General features: G+C 41.1%; 2 protein-coding genes across 2 annotated transcripts in view; both read left to right on the plus strand.

The window, feature by feature from the left end:
- The first annotated feature begins 987 nt into the window (after positions 1–987).
- On the plus strand, positions 988–13,507 carry LOC145452198 (uncharacterized). The gene is made up of 12 exons (XM_080330423.1): positions 988–1,549; positions 1,616–1,745; positions 2,554–2,707; positions 3,699–3,825; positions 5,081–5,256; positions 5,950–6,107; positions 7,238–7,304; positions 8,131–8,697; positions 10,022–10,160; positions 10,745–10,934; positions 10,999–11,064; positions 12,803–13,507. Exons 1-12 carry the CDS (start codon positions 1,396–1,398, stop codon positions 13,314–13,316), a joined length of 2,442 nt encoding a protein of 813 aa, XP_080186549.1. The 5' UTR covers positions 988–1,395; the 3' UTR covers positions 13,317–13,507.
- Positions 13,508–17,270: 3,763 nt separating this feature from the next.
- The window catches only part of LOC145451838 (FRAS1-related extracellular matrix protein 1-like), a 40,747-nt gene continuing 34,294 nt past the window's right edge, over positions 17,271–23,723 (plus strand). The window contains exons 1-4 of the mRNA XM_080330064.1: positions 17,271–17,829; positions 18,351–18,470; positions 19,405–19,497; positions 19,563–19,705. Coding sequence (XP_080186190.1) covers positions 17,611–17,829; positions 18,351–18,470; positions 19,405–19,497; positions 19,563–19,705 — 575 coding nt within the window. The 5' untranslated portion in view covers positions 17,271–17,610. The remainder of the gene's footprint in view (positions 17,830–18,350; positions 18,471–19,404; positions 19,498–19,562; positions 19,706–23,723) is intronic.

Raw genomic sequence — 23,723 nt, forward strand, 5'->3', positions numbered from 1 at the left:
CCTGTTCTTGAGAGGAAGCTTTTGGTGCATTGATGTTATTTTTTTCATGGAGATAACATTCAACTGCAAGCACGATTTATGATTGGCGCTTGGAAATGTTTGGAGAGGTAGCGTAGGCGAATTATTAACAATGATATTCCAGCATCCATTGTGAAGTATTGAAAAACGGATGTAGATATCCGCGGACAAAGTTGCCTTCCGCACTCCATGCTGTCGTTGTAGAATGCTAACTAAATATGTGTACAAACTACGAAAATTAACGTGCTCGATTTGTGGTTATATATTTAACTCGAACTTGATAATGATGAGCACTGTTTTAACGGTGCTAGGTCTCGACTTCACCGTTACCTTGGGCCTTACAACTTACCTATGTGCGCCCTGCGGTTCGAGCGCGTTAGTTAAATCCGTCCCGCTTATGAAAATAGTTGCACACCCCTGGGTTCGCAAATAGAATAGTATTCATTTTGTTTCGCAAAGACCAAATCGATACATGCGGATGTAAACGTCACGGTGACATGCAAGAGTGGTTTGCGTATTCCTGTTGATGGCGGTGCCATGTTTTCATGGAGTGCGATGGAATGGAAGTGCGCTTGTGCAATGTGCACACGGTATATCTTGCGGCCATTGTTATTATATGCGGTTTATTGTTGTGCAATTGCTAACAGTCACAAATTCCCTCGATATTGCTGAAACCCGAATATAATCGGTTCGTTAATGAGGATGCAATGCAATAGTTTATTACGGATATGCTTATGAGGAACTAATGTTACCCGCGTCCATACTCCATAGTTCGTGATGTATACCAGCAAAAGAATTCCATCAATGCGTCGGGTGCTATTTCACGTACCGAATAAATTCATCATGATGCATGCTTGCAAAATACAAATGACTCCTTGCGTAGCCCCAGTCGGTATTCTAGTGTTTTGAAATGAATGCTACTTTGGTTGATTTTAACTTTTAAGATAGACTTCGCGTACAGTATATAGGTCTGTATATTCCCGTACCGAGTAGACCTCATGTGTACAGATAAGTAATCGTAGTTCTGGAACATAATAATCAGACACCAATGCGGTGAATGGTCGAATGAGTACTTGATTTTATTGCAAAACGATTTCATGCGTGTTTACATGACTTTGAATTACCATATTTTCCTCTGGCTCTTAATTACGCATCATTTATCAGTACATCAGCGGTGCCATGCCGGTCTAATGTTGTGTGGTGAATAAAATTACTGCATTAATTTGCTGTTGTATATCGTTGAAATTCATAGGGTCCAGGTATGACATCTTACGCCGATTAACAGGAACAAAAATTGATTATGCTCTCAAATTATATTTTTACAGCCTCACACGTGATAGCTCTCTTTGCTATATCCTATGACAAGCAGAGGCGGATATGTCGAAAAACTTGAGCTTAGAATCGCTCACAAAGAAACTAAAAAATGTTGCGAACACACAGGACAGCATACCCATGTTTTCACTCTGGATTATACACCATAAACTACACTACAAGCTCATCGTGGACACCTGGCTAAACATACTGAAATCATGTGAGTTAGGCCTATCAGTAGCGTTCTTCTGGAAGTGCTGTCATTTAACGGATGTCTCATTTCCAGCAAACACAAAACACAGACTAACCTTGTTCTATTTGGCGAATGACGTTATACAATCGTGTCGCCGCAAGAAAGCTGACCAATTCAGGGAATATTTCGCTACTGTGTTACCAGAAGCTATAGCCTTGTTAAGGTATGTTTTATAGAGGCTCCTGTTTAAAAATTTTGAGTAACCCTACATAGAATAGAATGATTTTATTGTCACAAACTAAACATTTATTGTGGCTTTGATGTTTGTCTGCTGTTCTGTTCGATATTTTGTAATATACCTACCGTACTGCCGTTCATGTGGTCTTGTTAATTATATTGACTTGTGAGTCAGAACTTTAGTGATTAATGAATTTTAGCGATTAATGGATATTCAAACATCTTTGCAACTAAAATATTGGTTATTTGACTCATGGCTTGATGTAAGAATCGTCACGTCACAATCTGCTCTGCATAAATTTCAAAAATCAGCAGTCATACTTTATGATTGCAAATATAGCAGGCTAGTCATCATCATGACTTTGAGAGAAAAAATCAGCCCAAAGCCATCCCAATGCACTAACGACTAAGAAAAATATAATTTATTCTATTATCGCGAATAAATGGAATGCAGAAAACAAACGACATAAAAAGCTATGTTATAGGATGAAGTGTGAGTTCTTATGCAATGCAAGGGGGGCAAGATAGCATACATTATTAACAATATGCATGAAAGGTCGAGGTCCAAATGATCACAATACACAATACAAGAAAGTGGTCACTACCAATTTTTGTCTGTCTCAGCTTTAATGCCGGCACCCGTTATTGGCTGTTCATCTGTCAATTTTCTTACACCAATATTTCTGAGGGGATTTAGGTCCTGTGAATATGTAATGTGAAACTAGTATTGCATCATTTGTGTAACCGCACAATTGCCCGTCTATTAAAATATTTATTACCGTACTTCACTTCAGAGACAAAACGATATCATCCGGGGTTGAACGAGTCCTGAACGTTTGGTCGAGTCGGAAAATTTACGATATTGACTTCATTGACCAACTGCATGCGGCGTTACTCACGAATCGAACTCCCGATACACTGCGACAGAAACTACTCGCAGAGTACAAGGTAGGATCTTTGGGTACTTAGTACAGTGGTTCCCAACCTTTTTCGTCTCGTGAACCCCTTTGGCCGACATTTGAGCCAATTTCCCCCTAAGAAAAAGTTGCCCAATGAGTAAAAAGGTGCTTTTAACGCACAACCATTCACTGAATGAGCACGATATGCCCAAACATATTCAGATATGCCCAAGATATGTCGAATGCGAACCGCATTACACTTTGGTTAAGTAGGCCTATACCGCAGGCTACTTTCGGTATACTTAACCAATCAATTATTTTTGATACTAGGTGTACTGGTATATTTAGAAAATAACTGAATCGAAAGAAATTGAGTCGTCACTTTCCGTTGCGGCAACATTGCACTAAATTCGACCTGCTTCTACCGGTCGGGTAGTTACTGACTAAAAATAAATTGCCAAGTTCGCTTGCGATGGCGTTTAGTTGAATCGATGAATATCGTATGTTTTTCAGATGTTGGCTTAAAAAAAGGTAAACATTTTCACCGACAGCCTTGCTGAGCTAAATTCGGCATGACTTTTTCCTGGTTAATAGCAATTTGGTCAAGAGGCTGTCGCGGGCGAACGAAATTGTCTCGCAAGCCTCACTTTTTCAAGGGGTGGAATTTCTACAGAAAGGGAAGATTATAAAAAGCATATACATTTAGCTAAAAATCCGTCAAAAAACACGTAGGATTGTAAAGATTCAGTTTCATACTTTGCAGTACTACCATGAAAATTGAAAAATTTTGTGAGCTTAGTGTATCTTCCGTTTAAGCCCTAAAGCCAGATTCCCCCCTAAAATATTCAAAATTCCTCTAAGGGGAAAATCCCCCCTCCCCATCCCTCCGGTTGGGAACCACTGACTGAAATTACAGATTGCTTTCAACATCAGCATTCAGTGCAGGAAGATGTTATAAATAATAGATATGATAGACATTGGTTTGTTTTGAAAATCGCAAATTATTAACGGGCCAAACGATTCATTCTGACCATTTACAGCCCTCGTCACTTGTTGAAAAAATCGAGGAATTCAAGAAGACGGAAGATCTGATTTCGACCGACGAGAAACAGTTGAAAAGTATCAACGTGGACGCGTCCAGCACCGATAGTATTCATAAACTAAAAGGTGAGGCGAGTACTTCAAGATTTTGAATGGGTATGAAGGCTAAAGCCATGGGTTGTTTCGTGTTTGACGCAGATTTCATAACGGGTTCACTTTTAGCTTGCTTGAACTGTTGTGATTATTATTACTGAGGCTGGGCAAAATCGAGTTCCTGTGACTGGGAGATTCGATCCTGAATGGAACATTAGGCTTCGAATCTGTTCGAGTATCACTCATGATGATGTCACAATAGGATGGATGATGTCGAAAATGCTAATATGTAATTTTTTTGCAACCACATTGAATATACGGTAAAACCAGTTATAAATCACATTAAATATTATTTGAAATTTTTTCGATCATGCCTATGTAGTTCAACTTTATGACAATGTACTGCTTGTCTCGTATGCTGAGATACGGCCAATGCAGGTTTAATGCGCGCCTTCCGCAGTGGAAAATCGCATCGAAACAATAATTCTTGTTGATAAATTAACTCTTGGTGGGAAGGAGCGTATAATTACAGTAAATTTGAAAAACATCTCCCACTACGGGACTCCAGGGTTGTAACCCAGTCACAAGGTTCCGAGTCACAAGTCAATCTTACTTTTATAGTTTTGACTCGAGTCAAGTCGAGTCATTTTCAATTGACCACCGAGACAAGTGCAAGTCAGTGAGCAGAGAATCGACTTAAAGTGTTGCGACCCGAGTTCAATTATGTTCTACCCACTTTATTCAACTCTGCTCGAGTGATATAGAATGGCTCGCATTCCATTCATAATATCATAATTTTCCTCAGTCCTAACAATTCATGGCCCTGTTTTCGAAGTATCTGGACTGATTGAAGAAATTCCAATAATGTGATGACTTTACTATTCTTCAAAGTTACAATCAAATGTCTGTCTTGGCCGTCCTAGTCTCGAGTCATGAACAATGACTCGAGTACAAGTGTAGTCCATACACAAATTGACTCGAATCGAGTCATTTTACGCATTTGAGATAATGACTCCAGTCAAATTGAGTCACCAAAAAATCGTGGCTCGAGTCGTTACAACCCTGCTGGTCTCAAATCATTAGAATTAATACTTGATTAAGATAAGAGTACACGCCAAGCCAAGCCCTAACCATTGCCGCTCTATATCTGACTGTCCCTTATGCTCAACCGCCCGAAACTCGATCAACGTCCCGAAATTTGCAAATTTTTTGAACAAATAACTCAGATATGCATAGAATGTTGACTTGATCGTATCAATTTGTACATGAACGTAGAGCTCTCTTCCAGACAAAGTCGGCGGCGAGCAATATTCGAAGAATTTTGAGGAATCCGCCACCAACATCGAGCGGTTTATCGTGCAATATGAGGATTTGATCGAAAAGAGGAAGCAGCTCATCGACGAATTGAGTCAGGGCGCCGTGTTTTACGGGGCGCAGTATCACGAGGCTAAAATCGTCGTCAACGTGAGTATACTTCTTCGAGAACTGTGTAGTTTGTTGTGGCCAATGCTATTTTTTCGGTAAACCAAAATATTTATGATGGAGATTGAAATTTTGTAGTTCCATGTACACAAAAATACTGATATGTATTTTTTGTATTTTGATTAATATATTATATTGTTCGATTCTCTTGCTGAAAGGAATTGCCAATAGAGGGCCATAGTTAGCCATTGATATAATTATTTTCTCATTTGAATGGCGTGCGCTGCGAACTGTACTGGCAATCTCTGATTGGCCGATCCTAGTTTCATCATTGTTACTTGATTTGGTTGGCACGTGATTTTGTGAGTCGAAAGGAAATAGATCACCAAGAACTGGCAATGATAATGGGAATGGCTGAAGTGTGCGTCATCTGTCATCCTGTTTTGTAACGAACCTTGATGCGGTCTAAGTTTACTTGCTCGGGTAAAATCGATGATTTAAAAGACGGGCCATGTCTACTTGAATATAATATATGATTCCAATTCGTCAAAAATGTAGTTTTTACTTTGTCGGATTGTACAAAGCAAATCGAATGGGTAATTTAGCAGTGGTGGTACTCTGGAACCAAAGCCCTTTCGGGTTGCAAAAGTAGAGACAAACTATTACAGTAATTGAACCAGTAACGATACCTTGTCGTCCACCATTTTACTGATGTTTTACTGATTTCATATCAAGGCCTATCAGAGTTTCGACGATCGCGTGACCAAAATGAAGAAGTTGCTGGATCAGGTGAAGCTGAAATTCTCGCCAGTTATTAAAGACGATGTTGTTACCACCGAGGAAGACACTGTAGCCGATATGGATATGTCCGATTCCGATCAAGAATTGGGAAGGTTTGTGTGTTTTGTTGAAAATGTGGATTTTGATGTACTTGATTAAGTCCTTGCGGATTTGCTGGTTTGGAATTGCTGACCAGATTAGCTGACTCGTCAAGCAACTACTGTTGCTGTTAGACTATTTACAAAATTTTTGTAGATTATCTTGAGTCACCATTCTTGAAGATGGTAGTTTCCATTGTTGTGACTAGTGAATTTTAGAGGATCTTAGGAATATTATAGTGTAGGACTATGGTAATAATGTCATTCTGAATGAGTCAGAGTGGGAGATGTAATTGTCTAGTTCCATCGTCTCGAAGGGATTCAGCTGTGATCAAGTATAATTCCGTTTGTGGCCAATTGAATTGATCAGATGAGACAATTCTTGATGGCTCTGCATATAAAGTCGAGCTGTGTTTTACTTGATCTGTTACCATATGATACTGATAACACTTACCATACCTTAAACCTTGCCTTAATAAATTGTTACAGTACATGTAGCAGATTAGCTATACAGCAAAGTTTGTTATTTTTGTTATAAGGATGTAATTTACTGATTCTTCCCAATTTCTCTTGCTAATCCTTCATGGTGGATGTTACTACAACTCACAATACAGTACAAAAATCGGTTTTCTTGAAATAACAATTTTCAGACTTGATGACATAGGGGAAATCATGGTTGCTAATTACGCTATTTCACTAATGTTGACACTTGTGATGTTTCCGTTAGGCACTTATTTTTTCAAATGGGTAGGCTACTCTTAGTTGTTGGATTGCTTCAAATCTGTAATGGTGTCAATATGACCTGTTTAAATTTGTCATAGCCTGCCTTGGCAGTCATCAATGCAGTTATTGCAGTATTTCCATAGAAAGTATGATCGCCTATTGTATCGTAAAACTATTCTGTGATTTTGAGTTAACATAAGGTGAAGATAAGTCGAAACCATATGTAGGACATTTGTTTAGACTTCACAACATCCGCCGATATTATATCACAATTCTGTAAACCATGTATCAGACACATGCGGTACCAGAATCTCCTTCTACTTAGTCCAATCTGTTGTGATACGTGATCAAATATTTTATTTTTATTATTTTTAATATGGTTTATGCTTTAATTTTTATTTTATGCCCCGTCTGTTTTCCAGTAAGCCATCAAAGATTGTTGCCGTTGACACAGCAAGCCGTCGTCCGTCGCGGACGAACTCTACCCCGGTAAGTCTGTCCTGCTTTCAGTAAAATTGCTTTTATGTTTCTTTGTGTTGCGACCTACCTCTCAATTTTCAATTGAACAGTATATTCCTATTGAAAATGACCCGAATATTTTCGGCTGACACTCGTCAGCAACTAGAAGAGAATTGGAGAGAACATTGTATATCAACAATATAATCACCAAAAATGAATTCACTGGCATGAAATTTTGAATGATCGCGGCGAAGAGACCGCTTGAGCTGAATGTGCTATTTTTAGATGGTACACCAACTCCTGTCTGTGCCAACAAGTTGATAGGGACCAGTTTTATTGAAAATAAATCCGTACCAATGACAATAATGCTCTGTAACGTGTATGTTGTGTGCTCTAGTGGTGGGAGTTTGCCGTTGATAAGGAGTTGTAGTCATTTTCGCCTGTATTTGATACCTTTTTGCTGCTGAACTACAAATGCTATCTGTTCTCTGTTGTAAAACTTGGCAAATCGTGTATCTGAAACATTTACAACAACCCATCGAAACCTACTCGAGTACTTCATTAAAAGTAAATAGTTTTACATAAAAACCTGTTCAGCAGAATTGGAAGGAATCTAAAAACGTTACTTCTTGGGTAAGTAGTGCAAGGTGGGATGTGCTTGACTACTCGCTCGGAATAAGTTGTAGTAAAAAATACTCCGTTACACTGGGCCTCGGCAATATACTCTTTCTGTTGTCACGCCGTTCCGCACACTTTCTAATATCTATTTTATCAAATCAAAAATTTTCAATACCAATACTTTTACTGGTTGTTATTGTGCCAAATTTGCTATGCACTGTCCACCTTACCTTTTCAGACTTCCCGAATCACGCCGACCACCGTAAACAGGCCGGGCATGCGCGGCGCCTCGACCAGCTCCATGTTCTCAAACCCAACCAAAATCAGCACCCCGCCGCCCAACCTGTCCATACCCACCATCTCGAACGGCGCCGTGACGGATACGCCAGTGGCCGCGCCACAGTCCCGGGCCAGCACCCCGTCGGCGTCGCCTCCCTCGCCCGAGGGCTCCCCGGAACTCAACATCAGCAGCCCGCCGAGGTACCCCAGCCTGGAGTCCCGGATAGCGGACTTGTTCAGCATCGGCGGCAAACCGGGCGCCCCTGTCTCGGCCGCGGAGAATACGGCTAGTGATAGTGACGGCGAGCTGGCCCTAAACGCCCGCAAGGCGTCGCCTGTGAAGAGGAACGCTGGCGGGGCTGTGGCGGGGCTTGAAAAGCGGGCGGAGACTTGGCAGAACTCGATACCGGTTATCGGCGGGAACCGTGGGTTTTCGAAGCAGGGAGGGAGCTTTATGGGTGATGGGGGTCGGATTCAAGATGGGGGCTCTACGCCGCTGCAGGACGAAGGAAACTCGGACAATGAGGTGGGTTTTTTGTGTCGGGGCTTTGAAATGTGAAGGGAGGCCAGCCCAGCACGGACGATATATCTCGGTAGAAATATCGGTATCTTCAGAATTGGACTACTAGGTAATTCTAACAAAATCTTGGTAATCTAATATCTAATTTGTAAAATCTTTCTATGTTCTAATTCTAATCTGGTTTGTCAAACGTTTCTATGCTCTAATTCTAACCTAATTTCTGGTTTTCCTGTAAACGCTACAGAAGAACTGTATAGTGCGAAACAAGCCAAGCTTGCTGTACAGATGTACAGACATTTGCTATTCTCAATCCGATAAGAATGAACTGATTTGATATTAGCGATTTCAGTAATTCTAATTCTGATCTAATTTTTAAAAAAAATTGTTGCTATAATTCTATTTTTATTATAATTTGGAAATAACTTTTAGCTATAATTCTAATTCTACTCTAATTTGGAAAAAAAAACTTTATACCGTAGCTGTAATTCTAACTTTAATCCAATTTGGAAACTGAAGTTGACGTAGGACATATTTATGTCGCCAAGTTTCAGTGGAAGAACGCCAAATGTGATGTAGATATCTTCGAAAATCTGTCTCGTCTGAGATGTCGGGTCAAAATTTTGATATCAGCCTATCTGGGATCGTGCACAAGGATACCAGAGATAACCCCCCCCCCCCCCCCCCGATAACAACTTATTGTCTTAGGGTTGAAGGTAATCGCACAATGAGATGGAAATCAATGGGTAAACTCGCAAATGAACAATTGTAATCTGTTTTTGTTATACAAGAGTACCACAGCTTGAAAAGCTGTTTTGAAAGCTCATGTGAAATTGCTGTAGAAACTGTGATTGCAAAATGTTTTCCACAGTGAGAAGCATCCATTTTCCTGCATGTTTTCTGACTTGTTTAGACCAGGAAACCACAAAGTAAACTATTTGTCGGGCACAGATTTTTTCATAAGGTCAGGGTATCCCGCTGAATGCCATTGCAGCGTGCATTGCTGTTATAATACACAGTAATTGAATAGTATATTCATATTGAAATGAATATACTATTCAATTGTATATTGAAGTTCTGTACCTCCAAGAAGCTGTACACAGTAATTCAAAGTCAAATGTTTCGGCTCTTAAGGGGTCACGCGATCATGAATAGGCTATCCGCATTCGAACGGGTCTGTAACTTCTGTCCCCCTGCAAATTATCGTAATTTTTGTGGGCGTCTCTACGAAATCTCCTTCCGCTGGGGAATACTGCAATTGTTTGAGATGACACAATATTATTCACCACTCGATGTCTGTTTTCGTTCCGTTACCGCATTTGTACAATTGCAGAAAACCACTTTCAAGCCTCTTGATTCTGCCCTGCCACCGCCTTCTTTCACTGGAGACGCTCTGAGTTTTCTTACAAAGTTCATGGGCCAGCAAACCAGCACGGAGCTGAGTGTCGCCGCCACCCAATCCGGTCCTACTGGTAAGCACGGTTTTGATACAGCACGGTACCAATGCGACATAATTCACCGTATGTAAATCAAAAATTACTTCCATATCATGTTCGCATTCGAGTTGAACGTTGCTTGAAAATACTAATTTCTTCATGAATGCCATGTACAAGTCCATATCTTAATTTAAAAGTCGATTCCGTATGTGGAAATTCGCTTAAAACTGAATTTTCTTTATATCCAAATCCAGGATCGAAATAATATCAAGTCAGTGTTTTAAATCGCGATCATTGCTCAATTCGTCATATCTGCTGGACAGACATAATTACATGTCACTCACATGAACTGAGATGACTAAAATCGATTTGCAAGTCGCATGAAAATTTGAAATTATTCGTGAATTTCGTGTCCAAATCCAGGATTGAAATTAGCGCCAGTCATGTCCCATTCAAATCAGGCCAATACCTTCAAATTCGTTATTTTCAAATCCAAATGCTGCTCAGACATCCGCATAATCATGTGTCAATGATTATTTACACGCGCGGTTAATATTTACTCCCTTTTTTAATCGGTCGTATTTGAACACCGCAGTTAGAGTTTTTTATCGGATTTGTAGTGAGCACGGCTGGCGCTGGGTCTCAGAGCGACGTGCTGCAAAAGCTCGACATTGACTGGTCCTCCTTACAAAATATCACGGCGTCCGTGGGTAAATGGCCCGAGTCGACGGGGCTCAACCAGGCGTCTTCCGCGCAGAACGGCAACGCCGCGACTTCGCAAGTCACAAACGAACGGGACACGGATTATCGGTAGGTGGACATTGGACAAGAATTGCATGTTTTGCGTGTAACTAGAGAGTTGTCTTGTATACAGCACTGGCGCCCGGTCGAATGCTGTTATCAATCCGCCGAGCTCAAGCTTCGCCCTAGAATTTGCCAGGTACGTTTCGCGGTTGTGGTTTTGTGTTGGCTTTGCTTTTCAATACGGTCGAGTATGGTTATCAGCAGGGCGTTTTTTTTACCTGAAAACCGGAAGATTTTGACCTAAAAATGAAAATTTTGACATTTTTTTACCCAAAAAAAACTTAATTTTGACAACATTTTGCCCTCATGTATGTGAATTAGGTGTTTTCGCACATAATTTTGGAATTGTACTACTTATCTTCATTTCTAGTTGGGAACTGTTTGTCGTCACGAAGTAATTTGGCCTGGAAAGACTTTTTTGACGTGAAAACGGACAAATTTCTGCATGAAAAAACTTCATATTTACGAAATCTGGACCTATGAAGAATTCCAGTAGTTACGTCACGCATTATGGTAGAAATAATTAAAACTTGTCGTATTACAACGAAAGACACTTTCCTACATTCTCGGGTAGAAAGTGTCTGTCCTTCTAAGCAGCTTGCCAAGAATGGAGAAAGAACGATAGACGGCAGCAGTTGTTGGCTGGCAACACTGAAGTTGTGCGTACGCTGCTGGTGACACACCGTGTTGCTTCATTCTGACGATATTGTCTACATCACAATTTTTCGTCGCGCGCTTCTTGATTTAAGAACCAATGCCCACACAGTCTTGTTTCAGTCAGGATATTGCGGTACGTTGAGTATAACACCATGTCAAACTATTCATTTCATTTGACCGTTTGTAATTCACAATGAGCAGAAAATTAGCGATCTACAACTGTAGGCCTATAAAAGTAGGCTGCAAGCTGTAAAATGACAAGTTCACCGAACGTGCAAACATCTACGATACAAATGAAATGCAGGTTGCAATAAAGTTTTGACTTTGTACACAATTTTGACAATTTTTTGACCTAACGCTGTTATTTTGACTTTTTTTGACGTGTCAAAAAATCGCCCTAGTTATCAGTACAGTGCAGCGGTTTCCAGCCATATTATGGTAGCGACCCAATTTTACACCTACAGTTGCAAAATGTTGAAGGCTTGAAGGTTTATAAATCTCCAAATTTGCAACAAATATGTATATTTCGAATGTAATTTAGATCAGCTGTTCTCACGATACTACAAGTCTTTTGTCTTTGTTTTGAGTTCCATAATTTTGTCGTTGTTGCATTCTGTGTGATTTTCGAGTTTTGAAAGCTCACCGGTCCGTAAAGTTTGCAAGGTTGTAACCAAGTCACAAGGCTCCGAGTCACAAGTCAATCTCACTTTTATAGTTTTGACTCGGGTCAAGCCGAGTCCAAGTCAGCGAGCTGAGGGTCGAGTCCAAGTCATGGTATTATGACTCTAGTCCAAGTTATTGTGTTGACTGCTCATTTTCCAGTTGAAGTCTTGTTAAACCCACTTTTTATAACTCTGTTTGGTGAAATCGAATGGTTCGCATTTATAATATACTAATTTTCCTTGCTTTTAGCAGTTTCTGGTCGCATTTACAAGTACCAGTACCAATAGACGAAATCACAATTGTGTGGTTACTTTACTATGCTTCGAAATTGCAATGAAATGTCGGTGTTGGCCGTCTGAGTCTCGCGTCATATGACTTGGTTCGAGTCATGCGCAATCACTCGAGTCCAAGTCTAGCCGATACACAGATTGACTAGAGTCAAGTCATTTTCGTGTTTTGAGAAAATGACTCAAGTCGAGTCATTGTACCCTGAAAGTTTGTTTCCGAGATATCTCCAAACCTATGTCTTCAGTCATTGTCGACTCGCTTTTCAGACAAAACTCGAACGACGACCTCCCCAGATACCCCGCCGCCAACGAGGAGTACGTCGTCGAAGAGGAAGAGATCCTGGTCGAGGAAGACCCGCGCCCCGTACACCTCAGCAATCTCAAGAACATACCCACCATAGCCGCCTGCCAGCTGTCGCCGCCACCTCGACCCCCGTTCGAAAGCCTTCCGGGACCTCCTGGCCGAAAGCGTCCGTTTGACGATGACCCTGGGTATGGTCGGGTGGACCGGTTTGATGCCCCGCCGCGTCCGGTTGTGAACCAGAACCGGCGGCCTGGGTACCCGAGAATGCAGATGGACGGACCGCCGCCTGTTAGGAGGTATGGTCCGGGGCCAGGTCCTCGTAGAGGTCACCGCCCTGGTCCCAGGCATAGTAACCCAGCCATGGCTAACGTGCTTGAGGAGAATCGGTATTACGATATGCTTTACGACGAATTGCGCCCGAAATTTCCGCGGCCCCCATTTAGGGGACGATTTCGGCCCAGGCGACCATACCGGTGAACAGAGTGATCTGGTCTCTGTGTCGGCTTGGTCCTGTTGCCAGCGTGCGGTCATAGGCCGAAGTCCCGGTCTCTCGCTGGCTAATTGTGTTTAGCATTGTGTCTCTGTGTTTCGGAGTAGGGGGCATCATGAGAAGGCAAATGTTTTTTATCATCGTCTTTGTTCGGAGAAATGATTTTTTGACAAAAGTGGACCGGTCCGGTTTTTGAAGCGTGCTGGACAGAGTGGGGAAGTTGTAGTAAGGAGTCTAATTTGAGCTGTAGGCAGTGGTCGTATTCGGCGGGTTCTGTAGAGCCGTCTGTGGAATCGGTTATCATGTTTGTAATGGAACCAGCAGAAGAGTACACCAGATTGTAGGGGATGCTTTTATCCGAGGGTCTCAAACTCTAATGTGCTCGCTGGCCAATTTCCTAGCTCTTGATAGCGCCGCGGGTCTCAGCACCAGATAGTATTCAATGTATTTCCAAATAGGCTTCATTTGATGGGACATTGCAGACTGTCATTCCATTCCAGATACAGTGAAAATGTGATTTACTATAGTGACTTCATGCCGGTCAGGAGAAAAGTCACATTTTCAAATACTCTGACAAAATTAAGTCATCGATACATTTATCGAATATTGGAACAGAGCAATGACAACTAGAATATCATGACATTGAAGTTTGATCTGTAATAGCAATGGAGATATCGAATCGCTGAGATATCCATTGGTGTTCATGTTCAGCTCTAGCGCGTACCACTACTTTAGTCGGGGATAATAACATGGTCAAAAAGTCCCAAGATGACGCAGGATATAACAAACTAAACATCAAGGGGCAACAGAATGCCAATGGTTGCAATACCGAACTGCTTGCTTACAGATAGCTCGACATGCTACGCAAAGCCAGCTTCGACCTTTTGACATCTTAAACAGTTAGCACCAAGTCATGGCGTTCCGAGTCGCAAGTTCTCTGACTGTAACGTTTGACCCGACCTAACTGGGTCACCCACTCAGTTCGAGTGATTCTACCAAAGGTCGCGCCAAGCCCAAATCACAATTTTCAGTCCCGAATCCTTGATGGATCATGAGTTATCATCAGGCCGTGTTATTTTTGGCATATGCCAAAACTGCCAAAAATAACTTATTTTTGGCATTTTTCGATTTTTATTTTTGGCAGTTTTGGCATCGTCATCTAAATAGATAGTTTCGGTCTTGAATTAGTCACAAAAACGCTTTATTCGCGCTAGTTTGTCAAAAGACACCACAAAATGTGCCAACAAACAATAAGAAGAAGAAAAAACCTAACGATTTCATAGGTTAATAATATCAAACGAAACCACAAAATGTGCAGTATCCATTGGAATCGGTGCCAATAAGCAAAAAAAGCCTAACAAACACGCTCAGCAACAGCTGATTGTTACAGCTGTTGAATAGACTTTTAAATCGTTTGCACTGTAACAGTGCTTCCAAACTCAGTTCAGCTAAGTTTCTCCTAAATTCATTTCTCGCCCAGCGAATCTGGGAAATATCGGCTTCAACAGTAGCCGTTTAGGGAGAGAATGTTGCTAGTCATCCACAAAAGGTTTTCAGAGCTTCAAAATCTTTGGAGGGCCGAACCGCCTTCCATGCATCATGAAAAGAGATCACTTCGCTAGAGCCATCGATCTCATCGCGGAGAGAATTTTCTTCCCGATCCTTTTCTATGAGTTTCCAGTGTTGTCTCTCAACACATTCTATTTAGTAGCCCGACTATCATTTTTCCTTCATTCTACCCATGTATTTTCGGAGGACTTTTGTCACTTCAGGTGGCTATTACCAACTCGCATGGAAGAGTCCTGGGAAGGTTAGCTTGTTTAAGAACATTGACGCAGCAAGACTGTCTGGCAAAACGAGACTATGCAGCTCAGAAATAGCCAATCAGTTTGTTGCGTCACAATGTTCAACTCGATCACAATGCAAAAATCGTGGTTGATTTTGGGGTTTCCAGTTCCATGAGCAGAATATATTTTATATTTTAATAATCAATACTGCGGCAGGTTCTCATTGATACCCGTTTTATCAAATTTAGCGCTCGACAAGCCGGTCAAAAATGGTCTTAAAATTGCCTTTGGAAAAATGGAAAGTATATGACGTAAACCAAATGCAGTCAGCCGTTCAATCTCGCTGTGCCCACACCATTTAGGACAGTATGCTTTCACCCCTAATGGGTGGGCTGGACCCAGATTAAGAAACCTGCCTTTCACAAACGCTCTTCTCGCTTGTAACGCGGTTCTGTTAACACAACACCATGAACGAAATACACTATTTGGCAGGCCGTGTTATTTTTGGCATATGCCAAAAATTGCTTATTTTTGGCATTTTCAAATTTTTATTTTTGGCAGTTTTGGCATCTGGCTCCTGAAATGCCAAAAATAACACGGCCCGGTTATCATCATGAACTAGAAACGTGACGTAATAGCTGGTCTTCCGCCGAACGGTAGCTTTTCAAAGTGATGTGATGGTGAAGTTTGATGGAATTTCAGGTCTTTGGAATAACTTTAGAGTGAAGAATGAGAAGATTTGGAAAGGTAAAGTAAACCTGGTGGCCGATCGCAAGTGGTGGTTGCTTTGGAAATTGCGGGGTGCTTATTAGTCACTAACGACCGACACGCGGACAATTTCTCTGAAATAATTGAACCAAACATACGAAAACTACTTCATACTTTATAAAATCAAAGTGCGAAGTAAGTAGATTCGTCAAGAAGTGTGCTATATAGTCTAAATACCTATCCACTCGAGTAAGCAATACAAATAGGCAAAACCTACTTGAGTACTCTGGAGAAGTGGAAGTAGTGGATTAATGATTAGCTCTGCAGGCATGGTTTCCGGCTGTGGAAGTTGATTCTTATTTTTACACTTGAAGGTGGAATGTCGTGTAAATTTAGTAGCACGACCTTTTCGAGGTAAAATCGTCGTGACTGGCGTCGACATCCTACTTTTACGCGGCCCGGAATGCAAGGTTTCGAAACATGACCATGTTGGCCTGCCAAAATACGCTTTCTGCGCGAGCGCGAGGCGAATTATCCTAATAAGTTATACTGTGAGAAGAAGGTCGGCCTACCTATACCTTATTGTTGTTATTGTTTTCAGCAGTTTTTCTTTCAACTTATATGGGAAATCAGTAGCTCATCTCAAGTGAAACTGTCCAGCGCCATAAAATGCCGTAGCCTGTAGTATTGTGACCTATATTTGTCCGTCTATGGATGGTTGCGCGATATGCTTCATTTTGGGTTATCTTCTTCATTTCATACGGGGTTTCACGTTATACTTGCGAGAAAGTTATCATGTAGCCTATCTTGTTGCAGGAATCGATCTTTTGCCACGCTATAGCTATATCAGATATTGAGACACGACCATATGACAAAATTTCGAATTGGCGCAAATATACCGACTGGAGTTGGTAACAGTTGCGTATGAAATTCATAACCTTGGCAATCATGGTCGTTGGAATATGGATCTGAGACGCGTTTCCCACATCCATATTTGAAGCTACTTGAGTAGGCTAATTCAGCTTATTTCCTAATCTCGAGAAATATTCGAAATACTTTTACCACACGGCTGAAAGTACATATATGTTACATGCGAGGTTCACAACCTGATCAGATTTCAGTGTTATCTCGATCTGATTATTTTGCATTTTTACTCTGTTTGGGACGGGCTTGGCCCTATCAACTTTCCACCGATCTTCAGTTTGCTTGGTGTATCGTACAGCCTCACCCTATAAAAAGGAGGTTTGTTTGCTCTTCGTGTCGTCGACGTATTACCATATCTAACAAGTCTTATCAGAGATCAGCCAAGTTGCGCGAGTAGCGCGGTTATTGGTTATATTTGTTGCGAGATTGATCGCGCTGTAATCGCGCAATACTTGTCGAGATGAGTGTCAGCATGTAATTGCACAGCAAAGCGGCGCATGTTTCAGTGAACTGTGGTCATCGTGTAATAATTCATCAATTCTGTTGAGATACTAGTTCGCCGCGCCTTAGTTTCCGGCAGGTGATCCATTCCGTTCTCATTAACGGCCTTGTTTAAAATCACAGTTTTTGGTAACAGCAATTCCGTCACCTCAAAAGTTCACCGCGTCTCGGTCTGATGACTGACGGTTTTTTACATCACACTCTCCATCTACTCTTTCACGCATCGTGAAACGGTCGCTCTTGGGAACTGGCCTAGTGTTATTCAACTAAGAAATCTCTCAACAGTCAGGCATCTCAAGGAGTATATGTTTCGGAGTGTGGATCAATTTGCACAGGTCAAAACGCCGAGGCTTTGTCGCTCATGGAAGAGCAAACTGGAGTGATACTGATACTGTTACTAATTACCGGAAATATCCTGGTCGATGCCTCGGATGAAGTCATTTTGGAGGTGAAGAACGGCGGAACTCTATATGTGAGGAAGTCACAGTTCAACATCTTGGGCGATCCAGGAGAACCATGCAAGGTACAGGTGGTCGAAAACGAACCAATGTATCAGCGTGTCGGACAGTTAACTCCCAAGGTGAGTTGTTACACGACAGCAATCAAAAGAACATCGTGGGAATTATATCTACGCTAACGCGCCCGAGGCTGGATATCATTCAGACAGCCGGAAATTACAAGCCAGAAATGATTGTCGCGAAGTAGGAATTGATCGTTTTCGCACGCTTCAGTGACCGTGGGTTTGTTTACATCGCATTTCACAACCACTCGTAACTTATCCGAAATAGCAGATGGGTTGATGACGTAAGAATCTTGGAATGAAAGCTTTAAATCCAAGCATAACTATTGCGACGGGATAGGCATATGCCTCTTCATTGTCGCCCCATTTTCAAATCAATGTTATGGTAATACTGGCATCGTTTGCCTTGAAATTGACTTTCGCACTGGACTATTAATACATCGCAACTGATACCCACATCGATGCTTGCTTACATTGCTTAGCAATTCGATCGTGTATGTTACATTCCGAACTAACCGTGACTTATTGATAGGTGATAATCCGTGCTTGTCATCCATTGGATAATACGAGTTCCTTTCCAGATATTTGACTGCGACTTCTCAAAACATTCCGTCCGATATCAGCACAATGGGTCACCATTTTTATCCGAGGATCAAGTCAAATTGCGCGTCAGCAGATTGTCGGATGCGGAAACTATCCAGGTATGACGAATTAGGAAATCGGCCGTTTAGTTCAGCTAAATTCTAAATCCTAACGATCGTAGGTTATAGTTTGAGAGAGCAACAGTTTCTTTTACCAAACCCACTGCAATATACCTAGCCATTGAGCATTTGCAAAAAACAAACAATGTTTTGAACGCGCATTGCATTGATCGCAACCTCTAATGTCGATATCTTTGATGCTTCATGCTTCGCGGTATATTTGTCCCTGTAGTAAAGTTTGGTAAAACGCCTGCCATAAAGGCGAGGTAGCTCAAAATCCCCCGCCTTCCCTGGTCGAATCGAACTGGATATCGCATCGAATGCTAGATGCCGTCCCCACTCTACCACGATTATATGGAACGCCCTAGTATAGTTTATCATACGTAAATTACGATTTATTTATGTTCGTCAAAGCCCCGTCATGGGCATTTTAACTCACCCGTGCCCTACTAATTACCGCTTGCTTCTCAGTTACCGATATGTTTACACTCCTATATTCTTCTTCGCCCTATCGATACGTCTTCCGGGTGAAAGCTTTGAAGTGTACTTACTTATTTAACTGCACGGACAACACCTTTTACGCGTTATTTGCTAATTCTATACCACTAACCAACTATTTGTGTATTGTTAAATTCCTCTAACGTCAGCTTGCGACTTTAATCGATGAATAAAATGGCTGGAACCGGTTGTCCGTAGAGTCCTACACTCAACGCCGAGTTGTCAAAAGGTTTTTAGGCTTGTGAGCTCGGAGCTAAGCATACTGGAATATCGTATAATTATGCCAATTATAACCCGACGCACAACTCATTTATTTCAAAACAACCGCATAGCACGGGCTTCAGTACAACGTGTTGCCATATCTCATTGTCCAAATATGCAATATTTCATTTGCGATTTATTGTTTCATCGATGGAAATTGTAATACTGCATTCAGGATATCGTGATCCTCCGAGTTCGTATTCTCAACGCCGACTGCGAAGTAATCAAAACAGGCTCTCGAGAACTTGTAGTTCCCGCAATGAACGAGGTAACGCGCCTATTGTGCGATGCGCGCTGGCGTCAATAGCAAAACGTAATTGTCGTTTATTACAGGTTTCTAATCCAATTCGGAAAGACGTGCTGTTTTTCAATCATGATCGATTGTTCCGGACGAAGTGCGAAGTCCGAGTCGCCAGCGATATGTTCGGGTTTCCCGAAGTTGGCCAGCTTGTCGTACCGAAGAAGTCGAACAGAAGGTATTGGCTATGTGGTCAGGAACTTTAATTACTGCTACTTTTTCGGAGTATCCAAGCAGGGTTTGCCTGATACTTGCGTTACATACTCAATCGGTTATGTTTTTTCGATGTTTTCTCTGTAAAGTAGAGAGTAGTTATGGGATAGGTTTTGATCGCTTCTATCCGTGACATTGTCGCAACAACTGGGTGAAATAGCGGCAACGGATATAATCTTTATCATAGCACCTGTTCATCAGTCGCGAACATGTCTTGGAATTCGGTACTACTACTTATGATTTAGTTTTAGTAGAATTTTACGACATAAAGGGGAATTTTCAGTAGTTTTTCAATTATCAAGTTCTTTGGGCAGTATTTATTATTAACGGATAAGGAAAATAATTACGCCTACATAGGCTACGTGTGCGTGTAATTTCGAAGGAATGCAGGGCGCGATTATGTTTGAGGATTATAGATCGTGCCGAAATCGTCGGCAGAAGTATCTATGAGTAATATATTCAAACAATGGTATGTTGTCCCGCGCACGGCGTGTAGCGTTTCGCAGCACCGTCCGTAAAGTTTCCCTGTAAATACAGCCCATAAATCGATTTTGCATGATAGCGTTGCCTTGAGCTATAGTCTATACGTGATTTTGTCATTTTGTTCATGTTGGAATTGCATATCAATTCAATTCCGCAAGATATGTAGAATAATCCAGCGTTGGGAATGATAAAGTTCATGTCTAGTCCGGATAGTCCGATGAAGATTGACGGTCGAGTTTTATCGATTATAAACATTATGCTGATAATAATAATTCGTATCAATTGTTTTGCCATCGGGTATATAACAGCTAGCTAGACAGTTGCGAAAAATCCATCATCATAATTACAATGGTCACAAATTACTATTCATAATTAGCGGTGCTATTATTTCCATCTGTTCAAGTTCAAGACAAAATGTACAATGCGATGTAATTGACGGATAGGAGGATGTCGAAAGTACGTTCTGTCAATCTAACACCCACCAAGGCCTGTATACGGTTCACAATAATTTTCCATCCGTTAAATTTTAGCAGTTCGCTGGGTTATATTGAGTAATTGGTAACCATAAATCACTAATGTGGGCGTGACAAGGGTGGGATATGACCAGGCCGTGTTATTTTTGGCATATGCCAAAACTGCCAGAAATAGCTTATTTTTGGCATTTTTCAATTTTTATTTTTGGCAGTTTTGGCATCGACCTCTAAATAGATATTTTCAGACTCGAATTAGTCATAAAAACGCTTTATTTGGGTCAGTTTATCAATAGAGACCAAAACATGTGCAGCATCCACTTATAATCAGTACCAACAAACGATAAGAAGAAGAAAAAACCTAGCGAATACATAGGTTAATAATATCAAACGAAACCACAAAATGTGCAGTATCCATCCATCGGTGTCAATAAGCAAAAAGAAAGAGAAGCCTAACAAACACGCTCAACACCTTATTATTACAGCTTTTGAATAGACTTAAATTGTTTGCACTGTAACAGTGCTTCCAAACTCAGGCCAGCAAAGTTTCTCCTGAATTAGGAAGAATGTTGCCAGTCCTCCACAAAAGGTTTTCAGAGCTTCAAAATTTCGGAGGGCAGAACCGCCTTCCAAGCATCATGAAGAGATCACTGCGCTAGTGCCATCGATCTCATCGCGGAAAGAATTTTCTTCCCGATACTTTTCCAGGAGTTCCCTGTGTTGTCTCTCAACACATTTTATTTTGTAGCGCGACCATCGCATCTCCATCAGTCTACCGATATATTTTAGGAGGACTTTTGTCACGTCAGATGGCTTTAATATTATCAACTCACATGGAAGAGTCCTGGGAAGGTTAGCTTGTTTAATAACACTAACGCAACAAGACTGTCTGGCAAAACGAGACTGCAGCTCAGAAATAGCCGGACTGTTTGTTGTGTCACAATGTTCAACTCGATCACAATGCAAAAATCGTGGTTGAATTTGGGGGTGCCAGATCCATGAGCAGAAAACAATTTATATTTTAGTGATCAGTAAAGCGGCAGCTTTCCATTGATACCCGTTAAATCAAATTTAGCGTTCGGCAAGCAGGACTAAAATGGCCGTAAAATTGCCTTCGTACAAATGGAAAGTATGACGTAAACCAAATGCAGTCAGCCGTTCAATCTCGCTGTGCCCACACTATTTAGGACACCATGCTTTCTCCCTTAATGGGTGGGCTGGACCCATAGAGTGAGAAACCTGCCCTTCACACACGCTCTTCTCGCTTGCAATGCGGTCCTGTTAACACAACACCATGAACGAAATACACTATTGGCAGGCCGTGTTATTTTTGGCATATGCCAAAAATTAGTTATTTTTGGCATTTTCAAATTTTTATTTTGGGCAGTTTTGGCATCTGGCTCCTGAAATGCCAAAAATAACACGGCCTGGATATGACGCTTTACAATGATTCATATCCAGCATCCATTCGTATTCTGTTTAAGCTTCACAAGATTGTAAAAGCATACTGCGAATACACTGTCTTCAAAATGCGTGGAAATAAAATATATCCAAGGAATAAGCTATGTGAAAATAGCTTTTAGAAAGCGTATTTGCAAAGCTTGTAGGTTTCTATATAGTAGTCAACAAAATTTTACGCTCCGCTTATAGTTCAGGAATAAATTAAGCGGCATTGTATTCATTCGTTGTATTGATCAAGTGAAGCCTAAGACTTCGCGGGTGGCCGCTTTTTGTCAAATGTTCACTTACGATAATATCGTATTGGGAGAAATATCAGTAATTTAAATTTTTATCAATCTTGATGCTATTTGATAATAACTGATAAAAATCCGATTTCACTCAGTAGTACGTCACGGAGGCTCCGACAAGATGTGACTTGAATCCATCATCTGTTATGTTGGCGAAAAGAGTGACTATTTCCATACGAGTATCGCCCCTGATATACGGGTGTGAATATACACCCATGGCACACGAAATCAGCACCTACCTCAGATTTATACCGCGGCATAAATTGGGTACAACATTTTAATCCAAATTATGCATGCAGGTAGAAACGTATAGGAATAGAAAGGTATTATGCAGTAGGCACGTAGGATTTATGACCGCGACCAGGTTCTCGTTTGTTTTAGCGATGTGACCACTGAGCAGCAAATTACAAGTTGACGTAGTATTCATAATATGTCCATGCCACCGGAAACATTAATCATCCCGCTAGCAGAGATGTTTGAGTTATTGGTTCGAACTTTGAATGCACCAACGTTTAACTGAAATCTTTGAGTTGAAGCGAGGGTTCAAGAGACACCCACAACCTTAAAATGAGCCCACAACGTATTCATATTCACTTGGTATCAGCAGACCAGGTTAAAGTATTCAGCGTTGGTAATCTAGTAGAACTCGAGCTGTCGCATACTTTTCTGAAATACCATATTTTCTCCTCTAAGAGGATTTGTCCTCTTTTTTGGCAAGTCGTCCCCATTATAGCTTTCACAGCTAAAAAAAACGCCATAACGCGAAATGTGGAATCGGGACGTTTGAACGGGTCTTTTGGGAGTCGTGACATGAAAATGACCTTTTTGTTAGTGAACAGAATTTCCTGTAAATATTGTCAAATTACCCGTTCTCTCGTCCGATATTATAGATTTTTTGATTTGCAAAAATTAGGTAACTGGGTAACTGGTAACTAGGTCACTGATTCGTAAAAACTAGGTAACTAGGCGACTGTATGATGTACATAAGGGTTGTTCAAAAATGATTTTTTACCGGATTCCGGTGACTCACTGATTAAATTGTTAGGTTGCCTGAAAAAACGCTCCACACCAAATTTGGCTCGATTCCAACCGGTAGATGTAGATGCACAGTAGTTTGAAAATTTTAATTTATTATAAAAAAAATTTTAAAAATGATTTTTTAAATTTTGCCGCTAACCCTGTGAAATTGTTGAGCTGTCTACGAAAACGATGCAAAACAAATTTGACGCAATTCCAACCCGTAGAAGCGAAGTTATTTGGGTTTTTCATTACCAATTCTGGG

The sequence above is a fragment of the Botryllus schlosseri genome, chromosome 12 (genome assembly GCF_051294905.1).
Source record: "Botryllus schlosseri isolate E-star chromosome 12, Bs_hap1, whole genome shotgun sequence".
NCBI lineage: Eukaryota > Metazoa > Chordata > Ascidiacea > Stolidobranchia > Styelidae > Botryllus > Botryllus schlosseri.